Below are 23,680 nucleotides of genomic sequence, written 5' to 3'. Positions count from 1 at the left end.
AGCCTTCGGCTTCTGCGCATGCCACCATATTGCTGTTTTTATAATTTATTATTTGTTAATGAGTCGTAGTTTTTGTGGACTATTACATTATTTGTTGGTTATATAAATATTATTTGTTCCTTACTCAGTTTCTCATTAATGTTATTTTTAAATAGACTCATTGTGCATTTTGTGTCAGCAATATTGAAATAAATGTTTGTATGAAAACAAACAAATGTTTTCCAATAACACCACCACTCAAAAGCCAAAGAGGACTGTTCAAAACCTAACATGATGAAGTTTCAGCTCAGTGGATATCACACTTTTCAAGAGAACAGTTAAAAACATGCATAACCTCTTGATCACGAAACGCGATTTGGTCAATGTCACTCTCTATTTCAAATCATCAGTCAATTGACTGATCGTTGCCAATCACCTACATTTCTTGATTTCTTCTGCATGACAGCAAGCCAGACGGAATAATGTCACGGAGTGTTTGGTACCAGTGCGATCCTTAATCCAAGTTAGCATTTCGATCCTTTGTGCCTTTAAATAGAGTAAAATTGTCAATTTGGAAAATAACTTGGCTGCACCAGATTTCACGAAGTGCTGCGACGCGTCGCAACTCAAGTTACGACGTGTAACACGTCGCAACTCGTGACGCGTCGTATCATCCAATGTGTTGAACGCGTCGTAAGTTCCTTGACAACGGCTTAAAACACCTCGCAGTGGTCATCGCAAAATAAGAAGAGTCCCTTTCTTAGCCAGTTTAATGCAATAAACATCACATAAACGAGATTATAATACCGAGGCAATGTGTGAAAAGTTGTAAATAGAAAATTCATTGAATAATTATGAATTAGCCTGGAATACTGCAGTTGAAATTTCAAAGTAGCTAGTCCACTAAGAGCTTGTTTTCCTTCAAAATTGAATCGCAGGACCGCCATTTTGTTTTACATTTTAACAAATTTCGAGCTGAGATCCGACGACTCTTTGTTGAATATCAGACGACTATTTACTATACGCTGACTAAATACATAAACCAGTCACCGAGTTGTGCTATAAATACACATACGACGCGTCACACTTATGACGTGGTTTGTGAAATGGATCGCAGGACGCGTCGCGGCTGCGATGCATCGTAGGGATACGATGCATCGCAGCGCTGCGATGCATCGTAAGTTACGAAGAGTTTGATGAAATCGGGTGCTGGACTGAAACGGTTTCACTGGTGGCTGAAAAGTCTATGAATATGTTCACTATCCCAATCTCAAGTGTATCACTTGCAAGCAAGGCCAGATTACCTGGAAAAGCAAACTTTGCTTAATATAAGTTTTTAAAACTGGACAAAACTCATGCACCTTCAGCAGGTACAGGCAGTTCCTCCTGGTCCTCCATCTCGCCTTTCCCTTCAGCTTTGCGGCGGTGACGGTTGGCTAGGCGTTCTTTCGCTAGAAGCAACTGCCGCTCGCGATCAGCTTTCATCCTGCGAAAGGAAATGAACCCCAAACAAATTATTTATTCATCAACATTTTTTTTTTTAAAATTATCTATGTAAATTGTTAATATAATTTTTGTGAAAGCAAAATTCCCTGAGTTTTCCCCGAGAAATTTCCAAAAAATTCCATGAGAAATATTGTCACTATATCAAGGTTCCTGGGGAAGTCGAGAAGTAGTGTATCACAGCCAATTGGTATTGTCTGGAGAGTTGTGTAATATTCACACTGCATAAACACTAAAATAGTAAAAAGCGACCAAGTCAGTGGACACAACTTGGACACGTGGCACAAGAGGCACATACGCCAAACTGGCAAATACCATTTCCTTCCCGGTCACTTTCAAATTCCCGGAATTTTCCCCGATTTTTGGTGTTTTTCCCCAATTCTCTGGGTTTTCCCTGACTGGGACAATGTAAACTCATCGTCAACGTTTTCCCTGCTTCCCAGAGTGGCTGGGAATCCTGTTGGGTAAATAAAACATGAATGAAGGGCAAGATTCCTATCTGCAAAACTCACCTCAACTGACACAAACAAAAATTCAACTGACCTTTCCTCCATGTTGAGTCGGTTCCTCTCAGCCAGCCCAAGCAGCAATGCAGCCTCGTCAAAGTTGTCCTCCATGGCGGCCCGTCTCTTCTCCCTCCGCAGTCGCAGCAGCAGCGCCTGTCTCTCCCTCTCGCTCAGCTCGCCGTTCTGCTGCCGACGCAGCAACGCCATCAGGGCGTCCATGTCTTCATCGTAGCGGGACTGGAGGTCCCGCAGGACGTTGTGGCCACCGCCGCCTGCCGGATCCTCCGAATCTATGGAGAGAGAACATTTCAAGCCTTCATTTTCAGGACACGTTACAACTGTTGTCTGCCCCAATGTGGTCCATGGTCTTTGGTGCACCTGTAGGGGGATGAATGGCATTCAGACAAGACCAGGGGCAACTTGCCTGTACATTATACAACTGTGGCTGCTGTTTTCGAGCGGTACAAAGGCACCTGAGATGAAGCCGACGGTACGATTGGGTGGTTCTTTTTGTCATTCACTAATGACAGGTAGGAGACATGGTAAAAGAGGTAACACATTTTTGTGATGTATAATCACAAGAAATTTATATGCTCAAATTCAAACACAAATTTGGATAAGGCCAAAAAAATTAAGTCTCCGGTTTCTGGTATGCGCGCGCGTCGCCGTAGCCATGCGCGTCGGCAAAATGAAAAAGTTTTTTTTTCAATGAAAGATGATGTCTCAAAACCGCCAAACTCACTGGTTTGACTGGAATTCTGCTGCTGCGCAATTTCAACGTGTTTTTAGATGGGGTTATGATCAAGAATAAGCTTTATGTGGCCTCTCTGGACTCCCATATATTTGCACTAAGTTTAGTCGGGCACCATTTGCAGTCATCAGCCGACATTTGGAGCAAAAAAGTCGGGTAAAAAAAAAAAAAAACGCGTCGCCGCACCACTTTTTGGACAAGCTCCATACCAGAAACCGGAGACTTTTTTTTTTGGACCTAACTTTCAATTTTTTGTCTTGATTCTTCCATTTTTAATGTTCGGTCAGCTTGTGTATTCCAAGGTACACTCGTGCAGCAACAGCAGGAAACTGCATAGACAACCAGCTGTGTTTTGAGCAAAGTGCACTGTAAAATGCCCCAATGGTGTACGTGTTACCTGTTTGCCTGTTACACCTGTAACACCTGTAATACTCTGTTTATTGGAGCAAATAACCATGTTGTGTGTTTGATAAAGAAATAGTGTTACCATTCAAATATATCCATACTTTTGACAATGCAACGAAAGTAACAGAGACCCACAATACACGTACATAGCTGTCATTTTAATGTGCACTTGCTCTCTTGCAGGTATAAATAATGCATTAGTAGCAGTGTGAACCAACCTGACTCATCCGATTCGTCAGAGTCTAGCCCCATGGCCCGGCGGCGTTCCCTACGGGCCAGACGCGCAGCCAGCTGCTTCTCGTATTCCTCGCGGTTTTTGCCCATGAGCTTCTGCAGACGTTTGCTGTCCTAAAATGAGAAATTAAATGGATATTTTATGAAATTTAAACCTTGATTTCATCGACAACACCAGACTATAAATAGATTTTGACTGACATGGGATTTAAATATAAAAGAACATCAAATGTTATCGATGTCTATAAACGAAGAAAGACTCCCAATGCCTTGATTTTGCACATAAACAACAGTTGCATTATTTTCATGTCAAATATGATTTAAGTTCACATGTAATTAAGAATATTAACCGTGGCAAGGTCTCTGAAAGATTGTTGACTCAAAAACACACTTTTGTTTGATGATTAGTAATGTCTAAAATTGGCTGATTGTTTGACTCATGTCATCTCTGTAAATGTTAATAACTGATGAATCGTCGCGTCAGTGCAACAAGGTCGTAACTCCATTCTGCAACAAAGTCGTATCTCGCGCGAATACGCTCCGTGCTACAAGGTCGTATCTCGACGTCGATTGACTTTGCGTGTACATCCGGGTTATTTTAAGCGAGATACGACCTTTTGACATTCTAAAACTCGCGTTTTGCGTCATTCATGCCATTTTAGGAGATACGACCCTGTTGCACTGATGCAACGGAATGATAAAAATCTCGGAAAGGTTTCAAATACGGCGCATGTTTATTTAAATGAACTTTTAAGTGTATTTTTCTATTATTTATGTTTTCTTAATGTAGTTTGATCCTTGTATATCTAATGTTTTTAATGATGGCCCACTGAAAGTCATCCCAAAGGTGAAATTGCTAACATCAATAAATAAAGTGATAATTATTATCAAAAGAACACACAGAACCAAATGAACGAACCTTGTCAGCGCCGCTGATAAGGCGAGCTAGCTCATCCATCTTGCCTTCGCGCCTCAGCTGTCTCTCTTCCATCTTTCTCTTCATCAGGAGACGTTGGCGTTCCTGCTCCGACATCCTGAGCCATTCGGCCTCACCAAACTCCCTCATCAGCTGCTCGGTCAGAATCTTCTCTCTATCAAAAGCAGAGCAGAGATGAGTAGTAAATTGGTCTATATTTCTGGAATGAATAGGTTCCCATCGTATGATGTCAAAGTACCACACAACCATATGGTTTTTCTATGATTGGCCACCATTGCAGTAAGCAAGCTCTTGGTTGGCATCCCCACCATGCATGGTAAACTAGACAAAAGGACTAATTTTCACGTAAAATAACCGCAACTTCTTTATCAAATGGCGTAATGGTCACGACCTGTGCTGTGTACGGTTGTCATAATTGTGCCGACCCAGCACTGGGTGTTGGCTGCGCATGTTTCTCACAGTTGTTGCCATCCATCACAGCTTTGAAGGCTTTCCTACTACCTACTGCGCACAGCGCTTTACAATCTTTGCATACTGTGGGTCAGTAAGACCCCTCTACGGCTAACAGACAGGACACAGAAATAAAAACATCTTCATATTTCTCAGATCATTTTTTGATTCACCTTTCCAAAAGCAATGCTTGGTGCGTACATAAAAGCAACAATAGTCTAATTTGGTGATCACAATAACAAGACATAAAGAAATGGTTTCACACAGAAATTAAGTCCGCTCAATCCTTGGTCAATACGCGAATAATAGTTTATTATTTCATCATACTTATAGGCACCAAGTTCTCATTTTTGTTTGTACAGAGAAAGGAGGATCATAGACATATGAAACAGGGGAATCCACTGCAAACTGATTCAAAATCCTGAACTGCACTTTTTTTTCTGCATACCTCAAGACATCATATTTTGCCTCCAGAGCGTCTATCAGTTCTTTGTCTTCCTCACTGACTTCAATCGTGGACAAGATAACGGCCGACACGTTGTCCAGCCATTCCTCAATCCGAGACCGGTGCTCTCGGCGCCACAGCTCCTTCAGGACCTCTGCAGTCTGACGAAGTAAATTAAATAGACCCCAAAAAAAGGAATAAAGTGTAGGAATACCACAGAATGCCTGATTCAGGTGGCATTATCTGCATAAAAAGCCAATCAAATGTGCATTTTTTGGGGGGAATTGAGCACAACATCATTTACACAAAAAATTGCTTTGTAACAAAAAATAAGGACAATCAACGTCTGAAATAGTTAGGAGTGACTCATATGAAAAATATGTGTGGTACAGTCATTTTGAACAACTCCACAGTCTAGGCATTGGAAAATATGCCTGTTGCAGTACACCTTTCCAATTTTACTGGTTTACCAGATCATCGGGGCATCGGATGTACAGATCGGAGAGGTGTGCGCTGAAAAATCGGACCGATCTGACCGTACGCCGGGCGACCCGATAAAATCAAACATGTTTGATTTCTTTCCATCCAATTTCACCGGATCCGGTGTCACCGGAAAGGCGTGCGGGCAGCACTCCAATTTCACTGGACGCGATATTTATTTTAACCAATCAGAATCACAAAGGAAGTCACATTATTCAAAATTGACGACTGCCATTTTGTCATCATGTGACTGGTCATCATGTGACTGGTCATCATGTGACTGGTCATCATGTGACTGATCATCATGTAACTTTGCGGTGATCCAGTGAACCGGAAAAGTTGATGGGCTTCAGTACATGAAATCTGCCTACCTAAAACCAAAATCTATTTTGGTGGAACTAAGTGGCTCCAAATTCTATTTGATTCAGGGCGACGGGATCTTGAACACTAGTCTCAAACAGACGTTAGAATTGTCTTGAGGTCTGTGTGTATCCCTTACCATGGTCTGCATCTCCACCACGACTCTATCCACCTCCTTGGCCTGTCTCTGCTGCAGGTCTGCCAGCACGCAGGCGGAGACTTGATTGTTGGTGAAGTTGTGTCCGTTACGGATCTCATTACGTCTGTAGACAGAATCAGATACATCAAGATTGATGCACAGTCGCAATTTGAAACGAGATTGCAGTTGTGAGAAAAAAAAATCTCAATCCGATTGCAAAATGAGATATAATTTTTAACGGCCAATATCTAGAAAATTCAAATTCCAATAATGTGAAACTCTACGTTTTGAACAGAATCAATATACTTGGACAACATTCACTCAACTGATTGTTTCTTGTTTACGTTGCAAATTCTGAAAGCTATAAGGGTACAAGAAGGATACTCAAAATAGGCCAGAGATATATTCTCTTTACTAATATACTCTGTGGTTTTCTCCATCCACCTCAACAGTATGTAGTAAGTTTGAGCAAGGACCATTTAGGAGACCAGTGATTAATTTGTGGTGTGACTTACGCCTGTGCACACTTAGTAAAAGCCTGAATGATCCCTGGTTGAACTTCAAACGTCTTCACAAAATCTCCTAATCCTGGGTCCCTGCAGTACGTTCAATAATGCGTAACCCTTGATGCAACCAACTATGGCAGGCAGGTCTCAAATATTTGACCAGACTAGTCCAACCATAGTGGGCTAGTGTCCATTTGATGAGGGTAAGTTTTCTTGATCGGAATTGCTAAACGGCTTTTCATCATGAAAAGGTTGTCAAATATAAAAACTGTTTTGCCATGACAGGGTCTCCCATCTTAAACAATATTGTAAGCTTTCGTGAAGTGGAAAACTTTATACCATTATTGCACTCAGTTTTTTACAGTGGGCCCTGATTCAAGCATGGCGTACCTATTCTCATGATAGAGACCTGCACCTTCCAGCAATATCTTGATATGGATGGTCCGCTTGGACACCAGGTGCTCCGAGGGACCCTGGCGCCAGTTGGAGCGCTGCATGCGTAGCTCCTTCAGCCTGTCCTCACGCTGCTCCTGGCTCTTCCGCCGGGCCACGGAGAGCCAGGTGCCGCTCTCTTTGCCTTGAAGGAGGTATATCATGACCTGGCGGACAATTGAGAAAGAATCAAATGAGCAGAACCAATGAACTCATAACCTAGTGGAAAATTAATAATCAAATGAACCAACCTCTCAAGAGACCACATGGTGGCACTCTCTTTAGGAGAAAATCCCAATACAGTGATCTGATACACCGTGCCCTCTGGAGACATGCACACAATAGGGAACAAAAGATTGTATACGTCTCCACAGGGCAATTTCTATAGATGAATACGTCTCCACAAGGTTTTCACCTATATGGATTTTACTCAAAAACTAGGAATTTTCAAGGTGGGTTGATCCGTCACAAAGTTTTAAAAAAGGGATATTAAGTCTGAATTTCAACCAAGGAAATAAATTCTAGTTAAAATGAGAGCATTTTGAAACTACACTTTCAAATTTGAAAACTTTACGATATCACATTTGCACAAGGGCATGACTTTTGTTAGGGTTTTGGATGTGCAGTGACTTTAGTTGGAATATTTTGTGTGCGAAAAATGATGAATTTATTTACAAGTTGTCAAAAGCTTTTGTGTTTGTGTGACACTGTACTTAACCCGTGAAGATTTACGATAATATCCTCCAGGATAGTGTATTTTAACCACTATAAGGATGAGATTGTCAATTTGAAAACGTCTGAAAATAAGATGAAAGATCAGAGAGATGCATTTCTTCCAGGTCTGATACCTCTCTCTCAGATTCAAAAGATCTAACTTTAGACAAAAAATCTGTAAATCTCATGATTGCCCTTGTATTGCCCCAAACCTCCCTGCCTGTTACTCCCTGTACCGCCCAAACTGCCCAAGCACTCTATGATTTTTAATGGATTCATCAGGGAATAAATGCATGAAAGGAGGTCGATTGTAACTTTTGAGCCATGGCCTCGTGCAGGCAAACTGTTGCTGGTGCACGGCAGTGAGAGTCTCCCATATTCACATGATTATCTCCTTGGCTTATACCTCTCGTTCATGGCTGTGCTTCTTCAGGAGTTGTCGGACCACCTCCACCTGCCAGGCCACGATGCCACGGTTCTTGCCGATCAAGTGACCGTCCTCGTCCGTCACCTTGGGAGGTCGACGACCTTTCATCTGATGCAGTCGCTCCAGGGCCAGCAACTCGCCCAGGTCTCGGTCACTGTCAAACCTGAAAGAGAACAGTCCAAACTTAAACCCATCGGGTTTTCTCTCGGCACCCTGTTAAATGCGACAAAAGGCAACACAGCTGAAATGAGAACCCTGCTAAATGCAACACAGAACGCAACACAGCTGAAATGAGAACCCTGCTAAATGCAACACAGAATGCAACACAGCTGAAATGAGAACCCTGCTAAATGCAACACAATACAAGACAGCTGAAATGAGAACCCTGCTAAATGCAACACAGAATGCAACACAGCTGAAATGAGAACCCTGCTAAATGCAACACAGAATGTAACACAGCTGAAATGAGAACCCTGCTAAATGCAACACAGAACGCAACACAGCTGAAATGAGAACCCTGCTAAATGCAACACAGAATGCAACACAGCTGAAATGAGAACCCTGCTAAATGCAACACAGAATGCAACGCAGCTGAAATGAGAACCCTGCTAAATGCAGCACAGAATGCAACACAGCTGAAATGAGAACCCTGCTAAATGCAACACAGAATGCAACACAGCTGACATGAGAACCCTGCTAAATGCAACACAGAATGCAACACAGCTGAAATGAGAACCCTGCTAAATGCAACAGAATGCAACACAGCTGAGCTTGAGAACATGCACTCTGTTGTAGCTGAACTTGAAGTTGTCATGCCCAGGCTGCGAAAAAGACACAACATTATAACAACTTTTTTGGAAAAGACTGGAATAGTTATAGCACAACTTTTCCACTGACAATTAAAGGAACTCAAAAAATTGGCCCAAAATTGAAGCTCTCCCCGGACACTTGATAACAACTCACCCGGGGCTCATGAACTGCTGTGGTCGCTCAGCCAGTCCAGTGGCCATTGCTGAATACTCAAAGGACTCGCCCTCGTAGGAAGCTATGAGCTGCTGAGCGGCGAGCGACGCGTACTCAGTGATCATCTCGGCCGAGGTCAGTGCCCTCCGGTTTCCCATCTTGAGTACCGAGAGGAGAAACTCGCGCTCCTTCATGTGGCGCTTGTGGAGATCAACGAGGAGCTGTCCGCAGGTAGTCACCCCTGAAAAAGTCAGTAAAATATTAGCATTTCAAATTAAACTGTTTGATTAAAACAGTGTGATAGAAATATAGACAGAACACATAGAAAGTAGCGGAAATGAAATATTTCCACGGTCATATTTCCCTTTAACTCATCAGAACTCTATTGAAACTATGCAGGGAGGGGAGATATTTTTTTAAAATAAAAGCCCTTTTGACTGTTGTTACCTGGTTACCATTTAAAGATGCTAATAAAAAAGGTCAATGCTGTGAATTTAAAGGGAATAAACAACATTTGCAAACATCGAAAAACAAAACTATCAAATATGTACAAAATACCTTACTAGGATGTAGATAAATGACAGTCTAAAGCATCCTGTAAAATTATGGCACCTGGTGTGAAGTCATTTTCAAGAAAAGTGGTATTTTGTATACATTTCCAACAGTGGTCGGCTGACCACCGTTGGAAAAACCTAACTACTTTTCAACTACTGCTCCAAATTTACCATTTTTTTTCAGTCGAAATTTTGTTTGCTATTGGTTTCATGTTCATGAATGGGTGCAGACCAGCTAGACTGATTCCCTTACCTTACATGCCCTTTCCGGCATCTATAAATTGATCCATTTCATCTTTAGTGGAGTCAGGGAACCAGACTACTTGAACATTTGTGTTTTTCTTGGTTTTTCCAGCATTTTTGAAGCTTCAAACAAAGCTTCAAACATCAGTGTAACAATATTTGATCTATTATACTAACCCCTCAAATAGTTCATTTCTGAAAATTACAGCAAAAGCCAATGGTGTACATTCCCTTTAAGTCTGAACCATCTTTTGGGCAAGTGGGCCTTTCCACACTAAAGGGGTACAAGAGTGTGACATGGGATTGGGAAATGAAGCAGGATAGTAATATCAAGTTGTTTGTCCTCTTTTCCACTTGTACATTCCCACCCCATTGTTGAGGATTGCGCTTTTAAAGAATTTAAGACTTTCCAGGCGAATTTGATGAGATATTTATGCTCACAGTGCTACGTACGTAACATGGACAGAAAGTTTGTTAATATTGATAGAAAGTTATAATTACAATAAATGTCTTTCTCAAATATTGTGCCTTTTCATTCTTATCCCTACAGCATTGTTACCTGTAAAAACCAAGACAATCTACTGTGTGTTTCAGATGTCACAGGGTATCATGTTCAGAATATTACGTACGTAACATGGACAGAAAAATGTCACAACATTTCTGTCCACGTTGCGTACGTTACCTATAAGACCAACACAATTGTGTTCATTGTGGCGGTTAGCACTCCTAAATGGGTTATATATATGAATGAGATGACATTTGGGTGAACTCATGCACATGATAATTAATGTTGTGTCAATTTGTAGCAAAAATTCTGTCTTTTGTTATGTACGTAATTTTTACGATGACCCCTGCAATTTCTAAAGTACGGAGAAGGTTTTCTATATAGTTTTTACACATGGTCACTATGGTCTCAGGAATGCACAGGAAACAACTGAACAAAATATCTTGCTTTGCTGTACCCTCCAGTGCCCCCCCCCCCTCTCTAATCCCAAATTTGCAGTCGATTGTACGCCAATAGTGTGAAAATGCCCAAATATCAATTCCACTGGTCTGTTTGAAAATAAGTAGACGCCCTTAGAGATCACTTTTTTCACTATTTACTATCACTGTCATTATGCTATTTCCTGACTACTGAGGGCGCTTGTCCATGTGATGTCACTTCAGGCACACGCTCTAAAATTTCAGGACTTTCACAACTAAATTGAGCCAAAAACTGTGGTTCATTGATTCTTTTACCTTGCACTGTCTGCGCGTACTCGTTGGCGAATATCTCGTAGATCTGATCCTCCGTCTTCCCCTCGTCCCTCAGCACGGCCACTTTGCTCTGATGGTCCATGGACCGACGCTCAAACTCGCTGCGCAGCCACCCCATCATGGCCACCAGGCGCGAGTCGTAGTGCTGGTAGGCGACCACCAGGCGCGCGATTTGGTCCAGGTCGTTGCTACGTCGCAGCCGGTGTTCTTTCATCTGGACCCGCAGAACTTGCTCCTGCTGTTCGCCTTCCGACATGGAGGCCCAGATGGGATCCCCTGAGATAATCAAGGAGATAAAGGGGAAAGCAGTGATATTTCAGAAATCGCTTCATTTAAGGTATGCCAACTCTAAAAAAAATACCATAAGGCCAAAAAAAAAAAGTCTCCGGTTTCTGGTATGGAGCTTGCCCAAAATGCGGTGCGGCGACGCGGCTTTTTTTTTTTTTTTACCTGATTGTTTTGCTTCAAATGTGTGCTGATGACTGCAAATGGTGCCCGACTAAACTTAGTGCAAACATGGTGCAAATATACGGGAGTCCAGAGAGGCCACATAAAGCTTATTCTCGACCATAACCCAATCTAAAAACACGTTTAAATTGTGCAGCAGCAGGATTCCAGTCAAACCAGTGAGTTTGGCGGTTTTGAGACATCATCTTTCATTGAAAAAAACCTTTTTCATTTTGCCGACGCGCATGGCTACGGCGACGCGCGCGCATACCAGAAACCGGAGACTTTTTTTTTTTGGCCTAACAAACTGAACTGCTAATTTTCTGGCATCGGTTTCGCAACAAGTAACATTTGGTGTTTTGAATGACGAGGCTCCGGAAAAAAGGGAAGACCAATTATTTTTTTTAAATTAATTTTCAAATTGGACTGCATATTTCCAAGCATTAACAAATAACGACATTCAAATGAGCCACTGAAAAACCAAAAAAATTAAAACTCATCAACAAAAAAACACCAAATACAATGGAATGTTTTTAATGATTAAGTAGCATACAGCTTACATTTCAACTAGGATTAAGTCTGCATCAGCAGTAAATAATTAACATATATTTTTGAAAAAACAGATGGAGTTTAGGTTCAATGGGGTGCTTTTCTCTTCAGAAGTACCAATTTTTGTCATAATTCATTAACAGGGAGAAATCAATTTCAGGAAAATTTATACTGGCTTTAAAGAAAAATAAGCATAGATTTTTGCCCAAGTCCCTGTATGTCAAATTTTTTTTTATGAAGTTTAATTTTAGCTGCCCAAGTGAGCTGATCCCCACACAGATAATAATAGACTTCATGGCCGATGGGGCTTCCAAGAGATTACAATGAAACAGAGAACTCTTAAATATTTCAAACTGCATGGCATTTTCAGAGGCAAAATACTTGTGATGTCAAAGATCAGCCCAGCTTACCAACATGCTTCTTGACAGCTTCCCATACCAGCTTCTCTCTGAGGATGTCGTATTTCTGTTCCAGGGCCTCCAGCAGGTCTTGGACGGTGACGCGATTCCGCATCTTGTAGTCCACCTCATAGTCCTTGCCATCGTCGAAGATCAGCGCCTCCACTCCCAGATTGACCCATCTGTGATGAAGACCATTTGTAAGACAAGAAACTGTTAGTCATTCCTTGTTTATGAAAACGAAAAATGGGCTCCATATGCAAGTTCCCCCTCAACCTCAACGGTAGTGGAGTGTCATGGCCTAGCGGTTAAGAGCACCGGACTCATGCTCTGGTGTTTCAGAGGCAACAGTGACGTGGGTTCGAGCCCGCCGGCGAACACTTGTGCCCTTAAGCAAGGCACTTAACCATTATTGCTCCGTCCTTCGGATGGGACGTTAAGCCGGAGGTCCCGTGTGTTGTATAAGGCCTAACGCACGTAAAAGAACCCAGTAACACTTATCGCTAAGAGAAAGGGGTTTGCCCCGGTGTTTCTGGCCTCCTAGTTATACTCCCTTGTGGAAGTCCTTAGGAGAAGAACCAACCAAGAGCCAACCAAGTAAGAAAAGGAGAGTTGGGGGAGACCACTTGGAGAGATATTAGGTTGCGTTGCTGATGGAGCCTGAGGCTCATGTGAAGACCCTATCGCTTTGTGCACATTCAGAATAAATTTAGTCGTGCATTTTTTTCGCGCCATACGCACACCCGGTGTGTCCCATCCACTGCGCACAGAGCCCATAGCATCAAAGTTGGAATAACAGAAACGATGACCGTGAAAGGCAAAAAGTTACGTTTGAAATTATGAAAGACCTGAATTGCCCCCATCCGGCCAGCTGTTTATCTCAGTAGTGTTTTAACAGACTTTAACAGAATCTAACGCAAGTGCCTTTTAACAGCCACTACAAGAACAAACACCCCTCCAAAAACAAACCAAGGAAGTTCAAAACCGGTTCTTGTTTTTCCGTCCGAGGAATACTCACCGGTTGAGCTTGCGTCTTGCCTTACTGCGGAACTTGACGTGATACTGGTGTCTGTCCTGTGCTTCCAAGGTCTGTGAAAACTCATCCTCCTATAACGAGAAGTACATGCACATTTTAGAACCTCAAAAAAAAGTTTTCTATTCGCTACATCTGTAATTTTGACACGCAGCTGCCAAAAAGACAGATGTAAACGATATGTGAGGGCATCATCCTGCTACTGCGAAGATACTACAGTTTATGAAAATTGGCCATGCAATTCTTTACCTTAACATGCTACATCACCTCAATGTGCTATGTTTACTACCTTGACCTTTTTTTAATAGAACTTTTCTGAATCCTGCACAATCACAATACTGCTGGCCGTGTGTTGTGTCCTTGGGCAAGCCATTTCATCCCAACTTGCCTTTCTCCACTTGCAAGGGGTATCAATGAGTAACAGCAATAGCTGGGGACTAACCTGCGCCCGATTGCCATCCCATCCAGGGGGGATGGAATTTTTTTTCAGTTGTTTCATGCTACTGAACCGGAGATCAACGCCAACCTGATTGGCTTGTGACAGACTTAACTTGACTGTGACAATGCCTGAACTTAACTGTAATGCAACATCCTGCATTAAATGCAAAAGGACCGGGCGCCATTTTACCTGTAGAACCAAGAACTCCTTGTGCTCCTGATAATCCACTTTGCGTTTTTCACGGTCAAGTTGCTCTCCAGCGATCACGATGTCCCTCGCCGCCCACTCCTCCCCTTCTTGCAGCGGGGGGTTGCACAGCCACATCCGGATCTCGTTGAAGGGTACGCCCTCATTGGCAGGCACGCAGCGGGAATCCAGAAATGCCTGCCGGAGAGATGGTACAAGTCACTGATGTATCAATAATCATATTACAATAACACGACATGGCAGCACTAGCCATAAAAAACTGTATGGCAATGCTTGACTAAAAGGTAAAGGTAAAGGGGGACGAACCTGTGTTCACAGGAACGGAGTGCCCATCTCTCATTCATAAGTGATTGGGCCAGACTCATATGCTGCTGTGGGGGGATCGCCACACCTCCTTCACAGCGAGTCTGTTACCTTCCCAGCATTGAATATGTCGGTACCCATTTAACACTTGGGTTGAGAGGAGTAATTGAGGTAAAGCGCCTTACTCAAGGGCACAACACGCATGGCCATGGCGGGGCTCGAACCCACAACCTCTCAATCACGAATCCTGTGCTCCACCTCTAGACCACACGTGTCCACATGACTAGAAAGAACTAAGAAAAAGAAGATTGACTGTTTCAGGTACCAGAAGCATGAAGAATTGGCAAATTATTACACATATCTTGTTAACTTGTGATTAAACTTTACCCTTTACACGTATTCCGAAACGAATTTAGACCAATCTGAGTTGCACAAAATCACTACAATTAGACAAGTTGCCAGAATTTTTTTCTGGTTTCCGACAAATTTTTCAAAAAGTTGAAGTGGGGGAAGTGGCCTGGCTTGATATCATCTGAAAAAAGTGGGTACTTTTCAAGGCAGACAGGATTGGATGCTGTCTGACACCAGTACACAAATAATGAATGTGTATGAGTGCAATGGTGAGAATAATTTCATGAGGTGACAGATAGAATGTTCCGAGTGTAATGGAACACTCCATCTGTCACCAAATAAAATTATTCTTTCCATCGCACAAATGTGAAACATTCATTATTTGTTTAAGAAACGCCTGAATAAATTCTTGCTATCTAATTTGTAACTAGTGTAACCATGCATTAGAATTTCTAATGACCGTGGAATGGAACTTCTATTTTTGTGGTGCGGCCGGACTGGGGGTCAGGACGAATAATTAAATGAAACTTGATCAGCCCCCCGCCAATCAGATGACGGGGATTTATTCAGACGCTGTTAGTGATGGCCTGCTTTGCTAACACTAACACACAATATCGTCGCCAAGAATGATGAATGGAGCCCAATACCTTTCCGCATCACCCACATCTATCATAATGTGAAAAGGGGTCATCGTTATAAGCCCCTACCTGCCAAGTCTGTATGGTGAAGTGTTCCTGGTGCGTAGCCTTCATCAGGATCAGAGCTTCGCGTGGCGAGATGCGGTGAGTCCCGCGGCTGTCTAGAGCCTGGAAGTCCCACCAGGCCCGGTCCTCAATGGTCCGACGTCGCTCCAACTCCAGCAAGACGTCCAAGAAACAGAACTTGGGGCATCGGTTTCCTCCATTGCACACCTGGGAAGTAAGGCGTGTGGGTGCAAAGTGTGAGCAATTGTCTTTCTCAAGTGTATCACAGAGAATCAAGCAGTGCAAACATGCATTTCAACTTAATGCTCAGTGCAAGCCAGGAGACATTGTTGTATCACCTTTTCAAACAAACTTTGCCATTGGAATAAGCAAACGCTGTTTGGGGCATAACTGTGGAAACTGACCAAATTCCAACAGTTTACAGCTCAAAAAATTATCGTGAGTACCATTGAAGCCCCAGTGGTTCGTTTTTGACATGTTGAGAAGCAAGTAGGTGCCTTGTAAGGTATTTTTGCCAAGTCTTTGTCGTGAGTTTGGCAACTTTTTGGGGGCTTGGTGTTAAACTCACAGTTATTTTGATTTGCCGTCACTGGGGTGCTAGTACGACTGACCAAAGACAAAATTTAAAAAAAAGGAGTTTTCTAGTGTTCCCTTTACTGGGTCTAGACCCAACCATAGTTGGGACAATCCTAACTACAGTATTAGTTAGGACCCAGACTGAAACTTGGAGTGCTCTGAAACGTGCACAACTAAATCAGGCCAACTTTACTCAATCTTTTGCCAGCAAATTTCTCCAAAATTGTCATTGTGCAAAGAAAAAGTCCTCAGTATTTCACTAACCAAGTTTGCAGACTTGCCGATCAATTCAATTTTTAAGGGAGACATTTCTTCAATATTTTGCACATGAGATGGAAGTCAAGTGATTTAAAAATGAGGCTAAAGACTAGACTGGTACATGTCCAACCATGGTCCAACTGTTTGAAAAAATTGACCTCTTCATTCAGTGTTATTAGTCTGGCGGCTGACTATGGAGAAATGTGTAGTAAATAGAGACTAGTTCCCGGTTCATGCCACATGTTTCTCTTGGTACAGTTGATTGACACAGTACTGAAGCGGTGTTGGACTGGTTGTTTCAGGTGCCAGTCTATTTTCTTGTATTGCATGTTTTCAATACCTTAAGTTTTGGGACTATCATACACAGTATTGAGAGTCCCAAATTTTCGGACTTTGTTAGGACCAGTTGGGGTAAACATCTCAATGAAATGGATACAGACTCTGTCTGAAAGTAGCTACATCATAATTATGTTCAAAAAGTTAAAAAAAGATATTTTTAGGGTCCTACCGTAGTTACTTGGGCTATTGAAGAACATGATCAACCAACATTTTACATCCATGGATGTAATTTTACCTGACTGATTGCTGCCTCTATTTGATCGGAATTGATGGACTTGTAGTAGAATGCTTTATGGAACTCTTGCAGCTGATCAGCATCCACAAAACCCTGGCAGGTCGGGTCGAGGAGGTCAAAAATGGCCTCAAATTCTTCTTCCATCCCCATGGCGTTCAACTTCAATGGTCCTCTGGAAAGATCAAGGCAGAGAAATAAAATATGCCATTGCTAAAATTGGACTAAATTTCAATTTCAAAGCAAATCTACACTGAATGAGTCAGGCACATGATGTAGATCCCCCCCCCCCAAAAAAAAATTGGGTTACAGCTGGGGAAGAATTCCATGGTCATCACAAATTTTTCCCAGCAGTAACCTATCATTAGCCATAAGATCACTTTCGCCAGTTCTGCATCACGCACGCTGCGCTACCTGGTACATGAACAAATTCATCGTTCACAGAGCGCGCAGCGTGTGTCATAATGCCTTCATTGTGTAAACTGTAGTCCGAGTAACTTGGACCCAACTTATCGCTTTTTTAACATTCGGACATTGCCAGACCATGTCCGAATGTTAAAAAGGCGATAAGTTGGGTCCAAGTTACTCGGACTATGTAAACTGCACACTAAACTACATTATGTGCGTGGGTGATCCACAACTGTTGCAAGAAGGGATAAAAATCTTTCGGCGAATACGGGAACAAGATAGTTGGTTTGGACTTAGAACTTTTTCAGCAACTCCCATTCCTGTTGTGTTGCTTCGTTCTCAAGCATTATCAAGGGGACTCCCACTCTGTAGCCACGTAGCCGGCAACAAGATAGTTGGTTTGGACTTACAATTTTTCCAGCAACCCCCATTCCTTTTGTGTTGCTTCGCTCTCAAGGGGATCCCCACTCAGTATCCGCGTAGCTGGCAATAGAATTGAATTGTTTCTTTTCTAGTGATTCCAACTGCGTAGCCAGAGATTTTACTAATTTAGGGGTGTATTTCCGAGTGGCGGGGTATTCTGCAATTACTCCCGAATTGGTGACAAAAAATTGATCCGGAAGTGTCGCACAGACTATGGTCCGGAGCTATCCTTTTTAAAGCTCATGTACAGACTATCTGTCCTTGGTCTACACCGATTGGGCTATTCTTCCTCATCAGTCAGTGTCAGTGTAAAGTTCTGAACAACAAATCCATTTTTCGGAAAAGACTGGAGACTAACTGGAGCCGTTTGCATTTTAATTCAGCGTTCAGTTGGCCAACTTACCTCAGGACATCATAACTTCGTTAAACAAAACTGCTTGAAGATCTAGGGCCTCAGAAGAGTAAAGAACATGTCCCGGAATTGAATATACCGTTAATCATCAGGTGTGTACTGTTCTGTATGTTGTTGGCCAGCCCTCAACGCCGTACATTTTCACGTAGCGCAACGTAAGTGGATTTTACGTGTGGACAAGTGGATGACGTCATCCTCACCGGGCAACGTTAAACAAATTTATTAATGAACCTGTCAGTAGTCGGTCTACGGCTACGGTACCGGTCGGGTATTCTCCTTGTGACATAACTGAAGCCTAAGCCGCAGCCACAAAAATACCCGATTTGGACATGGCCTGCAGACGCGTGATGAGGGGGGAGGGGGGGGGGGGGGGGGGGGGCGGAGGCGATCTTGGTGTTATCATTACATCGGTTTTTCAGTTTGACAGGGGTAGGGAAATTGTTGTAGGTCTTGCACTCTCTTATGTTGTTGATGTACCCTAACGTGGCGCACTTTGATTTTTCGCCTGTAGCGCCTAGCTAGAGCAAAAGTTTTAACTGAAATTTCACAGAAAGTGAAATTTCATCAAGTTCTAAACACTCCCGTTCATAAATCACGAGTTTATTTACCCGTTACAAAGTTAGAAGAAAAACTTATTTCAGCGTGATTTTCAGATTGTATTTCAAAGTGCACAGTGAACCCTTTGAAAACTTTATGTCCCCCAAAAATAAGAAAATAATTTTCTGACAAACTTCTAGTTGGGTATGTTAGTAGAGATGATATTGATTTATCAACATTTATCAACTTTACAGAAATTTTTAAATGTTAATTTGGACTCGGAATTTTTCCGAGATTTATTCAACTGTGCGCCATGCTAGGGAACACTCAGACGATTTTGTGCCCAATTTCTGGACACCACCGTTTTTGAATTTCGGATTAAATTTCATGACACCAAAATTGTTCACAGAGGTTAAATAGCAAGCATTAATAAAGGTAAAAGTACCAGTTTTTCACTGCATGAATTTGAAGTTTGTCAACAAAGAAGTTTGGCAACACTACATGAGGAAAGTCGGGGTAAACGTCGAAGTGCGCCACGTTAGGGAACACCACTATACTCTCCAGTTTTCACACAAAAAAGTGAGACTTGGTTTGCAACACTCGGCCCGCGGAGCAAAATGTGACGGAGTTGATGTGTTCAATTTGATAAACGCAGAAAATATCCTGTTTTGCATTAAAAAAAAAATAGCAAGTTTATCAGCCAAGATCATTATAGAGCTATATTAGAGCGCTGACTCATTTACAAAGTGCAGTGATGCCTGCTGGGCGCATTTACGTTACTACACAAATTATTGCTTTTCGGCCAAGATATATCATAAGCTGACATATTTCTCAGCTTTGTAGGCTAAGCAGATCCATTGTTGGGTTTGGTAAAACTTGCAAATTCTCAACAAACGTACTAGTTCCACTGACTAAAATGTATAAATAAATTTGGGTTCGCATATTCGATTAATTACAAAAAAGGCTTTATTTTTTCCAGGGTTGGGATTCGGGAACCCAAAATAGCACACGGGAAGACGCATACGGGAAGCCATCGAGATCCGCAAGCACAACACAGTTCCGCAAGACAACGGGTTTCACCTCAACGACATCTGGCTCCCACTCCTTAAGACTGATGGGTCTCCTATACCCTAGGTCCTTAAGCTTCACCTTAGACTGATGGGTCTCCTATACCCTAGGTCCTCCTTCTACTGAGACTGCCACCCTACTGTTCCACTTCAGTGGGCAGTAAGCTTGCTCTAGGATCCCAGCTACTTGGCATCCACACAGGATGCAACTTCACACTTCATCGCTTCCGCTTCTGCTACATTAGTGTTTTCCTTCTTAGAGTTTACTTTAGGCATTCTCCTGAAGACGGTCAGAGCATACTGACCGGAACGTCGAGTTTATACCTGTGGTTCTTTTCAGAACCATTCTCTTAGTTGAGAAATTATTCGCACATGGTGTTTCCGCAAACCTTTCATTATTTAGTACCTCCACCATGCAAAACCTCAAATCTTACTTAACCCAAAATAGGTTAGGGAAATGAAAACCAAAGAATAAAACATAACAATTTAATCCTAACATGAACACACGTCATTAAAAAGAGCTAGCTGTTTCGGCAAACTACGTCGCCGAAGCAGCCAGACAGTTATGTGCAAAGTTCGAACTACTGTCAAACTGAATAGCGCCCTCAATTAATCAATTAACACAAAATATTCGTACACGATTGAACATGCAATCACTGCAGTATATACTAAAATCGTGCGTTGGTTCCAAAAACACTAGATCGTCTCATTGATAGCACCTTGACAATTTTTTTAGGGAGTAAACTTCAGCAATACCCGAATATACCACTTCGTAGATCTAGAGTTTACCCTACCCGCTACTAAGTTCTGGGGAGGTATTAATGCATCGATTCGTGTTTTACGCTAAGTGCGATATAAATGGGAGATTTGTGTTATTCAGGAAATGAAAAGATTCAGCATATCCATTTTATGTGAGCAAGGTTAGTAACGTCATTTATTGAAAGCTGGCTGCAGATATTATATGTATACCTTGCCAAGTTTACGAGCAGTGTGTAAATTGTTTCCAAAACCTTGTAGGAAAAAATAGGCTGACCGTCCGTGCCTGGATAGACTGTATTCACGAGTCGACCTACTTTTTAAATAACTACAGAACCATGAACCATTGATATGAAGCCCGCTTCCCGGGCTTGATACATTGATGCTTGTATCACATTATTTGGCTGATATATGCCTTTTAAAACTTTTTACCAAGGCGGCCATATTGGCCGCCATATTGGCCGCCATTTTCAATTTGAAGCATGACAGCAAAAAAGAAATACCTGAAATGAATTTGAGAGGATCAAAATCATATTTTACCAATTTTATTTATGATTTTATCATACTATTAGGCTGATATGTGACTTTTTCCATTTTTTACCAATATGGCGGCCATATTGGCCACCAAATTTGCCGCCATCTTGAATTTGAAGCATAATAGCCACTTGAAGGTCTAAAACATATAACTAACCATGTTATTTATGCTTTTATCACATTATTTGGCTGATATATGTCTTTTTTCCCCAGTTTTTACCGATTTTGGCGGCCATATTGGCCGCCATCTTGGATATCTCCTTCGCATCGGATTTTTTTTACTGTTAACATCCAAAATGTGTTTTAGGACCCTAAAAGGCACCAAAAACATTGGTGAAAGTTAGTTCGGGGGGGGGGGGTGCACGGGGGGGGGGTCCCCCATACATACTCCCCTATTAAGGTGTTTGAACAAACTACCTTTCTCCTCGCGGTGGACACCATTCCCACGGGAGAAAGTCGGTTCAGTAATTTCTAGGGTTTTAGTGTAAGGTACCGGTGTAGACGCAATGTACAGGGTGGACGTGACTCAAAAAGAAAGTGACCCGAATTAATGATTTCTTTTCTCAAGAAGAGACCAAATTCGAACGCCAATGAAGTATCTTAAACGAGCATGTTCTTCTACTCATCTAAAAGAAAAAAGAAAGAAAAAGAATTACTGAAATCCACGCTACAGTTTGGTTATGCACGTTTCACTAAAAGAACCCATTTTTACAGCTATCCGTGGAATGCCATTGGAAGCTAATGAGCTGAGTGAGAATTACAGATTACACGCAAGCATTCAAATACAAATGCGATTTTAATCATTATTTTAAATTAAGACTGAAACACAACATTTTACATTTACTTTGAGATTTTGTGTTTTGAGTATGAGGAACAAGTCCAGGCGCCCCCCCCCCCCAGCTCTGTCAACATTTTATTTTTCCATAGAAACTCATAAAAAAAACTTTTTACCTCCCCTCTCTGACAAACAAAAACAATTATACCGGTATTAAAAATACAACTGTGCACAAAATACGGACAGAGCCTGCTGGGTTTATACGGGGGTATAGGTACACTATTCTGTAATATAGCGTTAATAATCATCGGATTGGAGCAGCGCCCCCATTGAAAGTATGGTACGAGCCCCCCCCCCCTCCCCTTTATAATTCGGTCAGTTTCTTTTTGACTCATTTTTAGAAGTGTGGCTCTAAAAATGTGGCTCTTCAGACGGAACGTCTGATACTCAGAAGAGGACCAGCGGCGGCGGAACGGTTTTCAAACGGGGGGGGGGGGGGGCATCACCCAAAAGGGGCACTTGCTCATGCAGTCAAAGGCATCTTCCGTCGGCGCAGCAGTGTATGTATCATTTTTTGGGCACATCCGTGCTGAAATGTTGACACTTTTTTTCACCGGACACTTGGCCTCCGTAAAATCAAATAGTGTTGGGGGGGGGGGGGGGGAAGCTGGTACCATCTTCCAAAATAGGGGCACTCTTCAAAACCCTTATGTGCCCATTTTCAGAGCGCATTGTAACGGTTTGGGGACTGGGTTTTCATATTCTCGTTCATAATCAGAACTCTCTATACCATTTTGGGAAATGGTTACTGAAAACAAAGTATCAGAAATAGAGCCAGTTTTGTTTTCATCTGGAGGGGCACATTTATGCTCGAGGGGGCACATTTACGGTCCGCAAAAGGGGCACTTGGGAAAATCTGCATGGGGGGGGGGGGAACGGTGCCCCCTGCCCCCGCTTCCGCCGCCCCTGACTAGGACAAAGGGGAAGCTCTTTTTTGTTTAAATTATTATAAAGCCCGATGAGTTTCCCTTAAAAAAATCAAAAGCTAAAAAGATGACTCCAAAATTAATGAGTTGGCGCACAGTCATTTACAGCGTTTTGGTGGTGTGCTCCATGACGCAGTCTCATTACCAGTAAAGAAATTGCGTTTAGGCTACACCGTATGCTTTATGTTATATTATGGAATTCTAAAATTGACAAGAAAGAAGCGGACGGTGATCTAATCAGAAATTCGAATCTTGTCGGAACTAATAGTTCATAGGCGTAGACTGCCCTTTTCCATTCAAATGCATTTTTTCAACCCCCCCCCCAATATTTGTAAAGAGTGCCCTTCTTTTCTTAACAAGTTCCCTTTTTTTCTGAACAAGTGCCCCTTTCCCCCCAAAAAAAATCCCTTTAAAAAAAAAAGTCGTGCCCTTTTTTGTGCCAGCGCCATCGGCCGTCTTATCAATAATTCCGCGCATGACAAGCGCCATATATTGCCCACAAGTGTGTACATGTACATAATGAACAGCGCCCCATCGACAGAGGGTACCAGCCCCCCCCCCCCCCGACACTTTTTGATTTTACAGTTCGCTCGTACCCCCCGCCCTGCAAACTGTTTGCAGGGCGGGGGGTACGAGCGAAATTTTATAGAGGCTAAGTGTC

At 42.4% G+C, this 23,680-nt stretch overlaps 1 protein-coding gene across 5 annotated transcripts in view; it reads right to left on the bottom strand.

Moving 5' to 3' along the window:
• Positions 1–18,496, bottom strand: part of LOC119738050 (trichohyalin-like) — a 70,829-nt gene extending 52,333 nt beyond the window's left edge. For all 5 annotated transcript variants that reach the window (XM_038212771.1, XM_038212773.1, XM_038212772.1 and 2 more), the window contains exons 1-16: positions 18,356–18,496; positions 17,125–17,296; positions 15,720–15,923; positions 14,341–14,535; positions 13,698–13,786; positions 12,692–12,861; positions 11,268–11,561; positions 9,232–9,472; positions 8,248–8,431; positions 7,086–7,294; positions 6,190–6,313; positions 5,214–5,371; positions 4,298–4,469; positions 3,363–3,492; positions 2,026–2,278; positions 1,341–1,465 (exon numbers count right to left, since the gene is read on the bottom strand). In XM_038212771.1, the coding sequence (XP_038068699.1) occupies positions 1,341–1,465; positions 2,026–2,278; positions 3,363–3,492; positions 4,298–4,469; positions 5,214–5,371; positions 6,190–6,313; positions 7,086–7,294; positions 8,248–8,431; positions 9,232–9,472; positions 11,268–11,561; positions 12,692–12,861; positions 13,698–13,786; positions 14,341–14,535; positions 15,720–15,923; positions 17,125–17,274 (2,698 nt within the window). In that variant the 5' untranslated portion in view covers positions 17,275–17,296; positions 18,356–18,496. The remainder of the gene's footprint in view (positions 1–1,340; positions 1,466–2,025; positions 2,279–3,362; positions 3,493–4,297; positions 4,470–5,213; positions 5,372–6,189; positions 6,314–7,085; positions 7,295–8,247; positions 8,432–9,231; positions 9,473–11,267; positions 11,562–12,691; positions 12,862–13,697; positions 13,787–14,340; positions 14,536–15,719; positions 15,924–17,124; positions 17,297–18,355) is intronic.
• Between the last annotated feature and the right edge of the window lie 5,184 nt (positions 18,497–23,680).

This window comes from Patiria miniata, unplaced genomic scaffold (genome assembly GCF_015706575.1).
Source record: "Patiria miniata isolate m_02_andy unplaced genomic scaffold, ASM1570657v1 HiC_scaffold_3, whole genome shotgun sequence".
Lineage (NCBI taxonomy): Eukaryota > Metazoa > Echinodermata > Asteroidea > Valvatida > Asterinidae > Patiria > Patiria miniata.
This window is presented reverse-complemented; position numbering and strand designations above follow the sequence as displayed.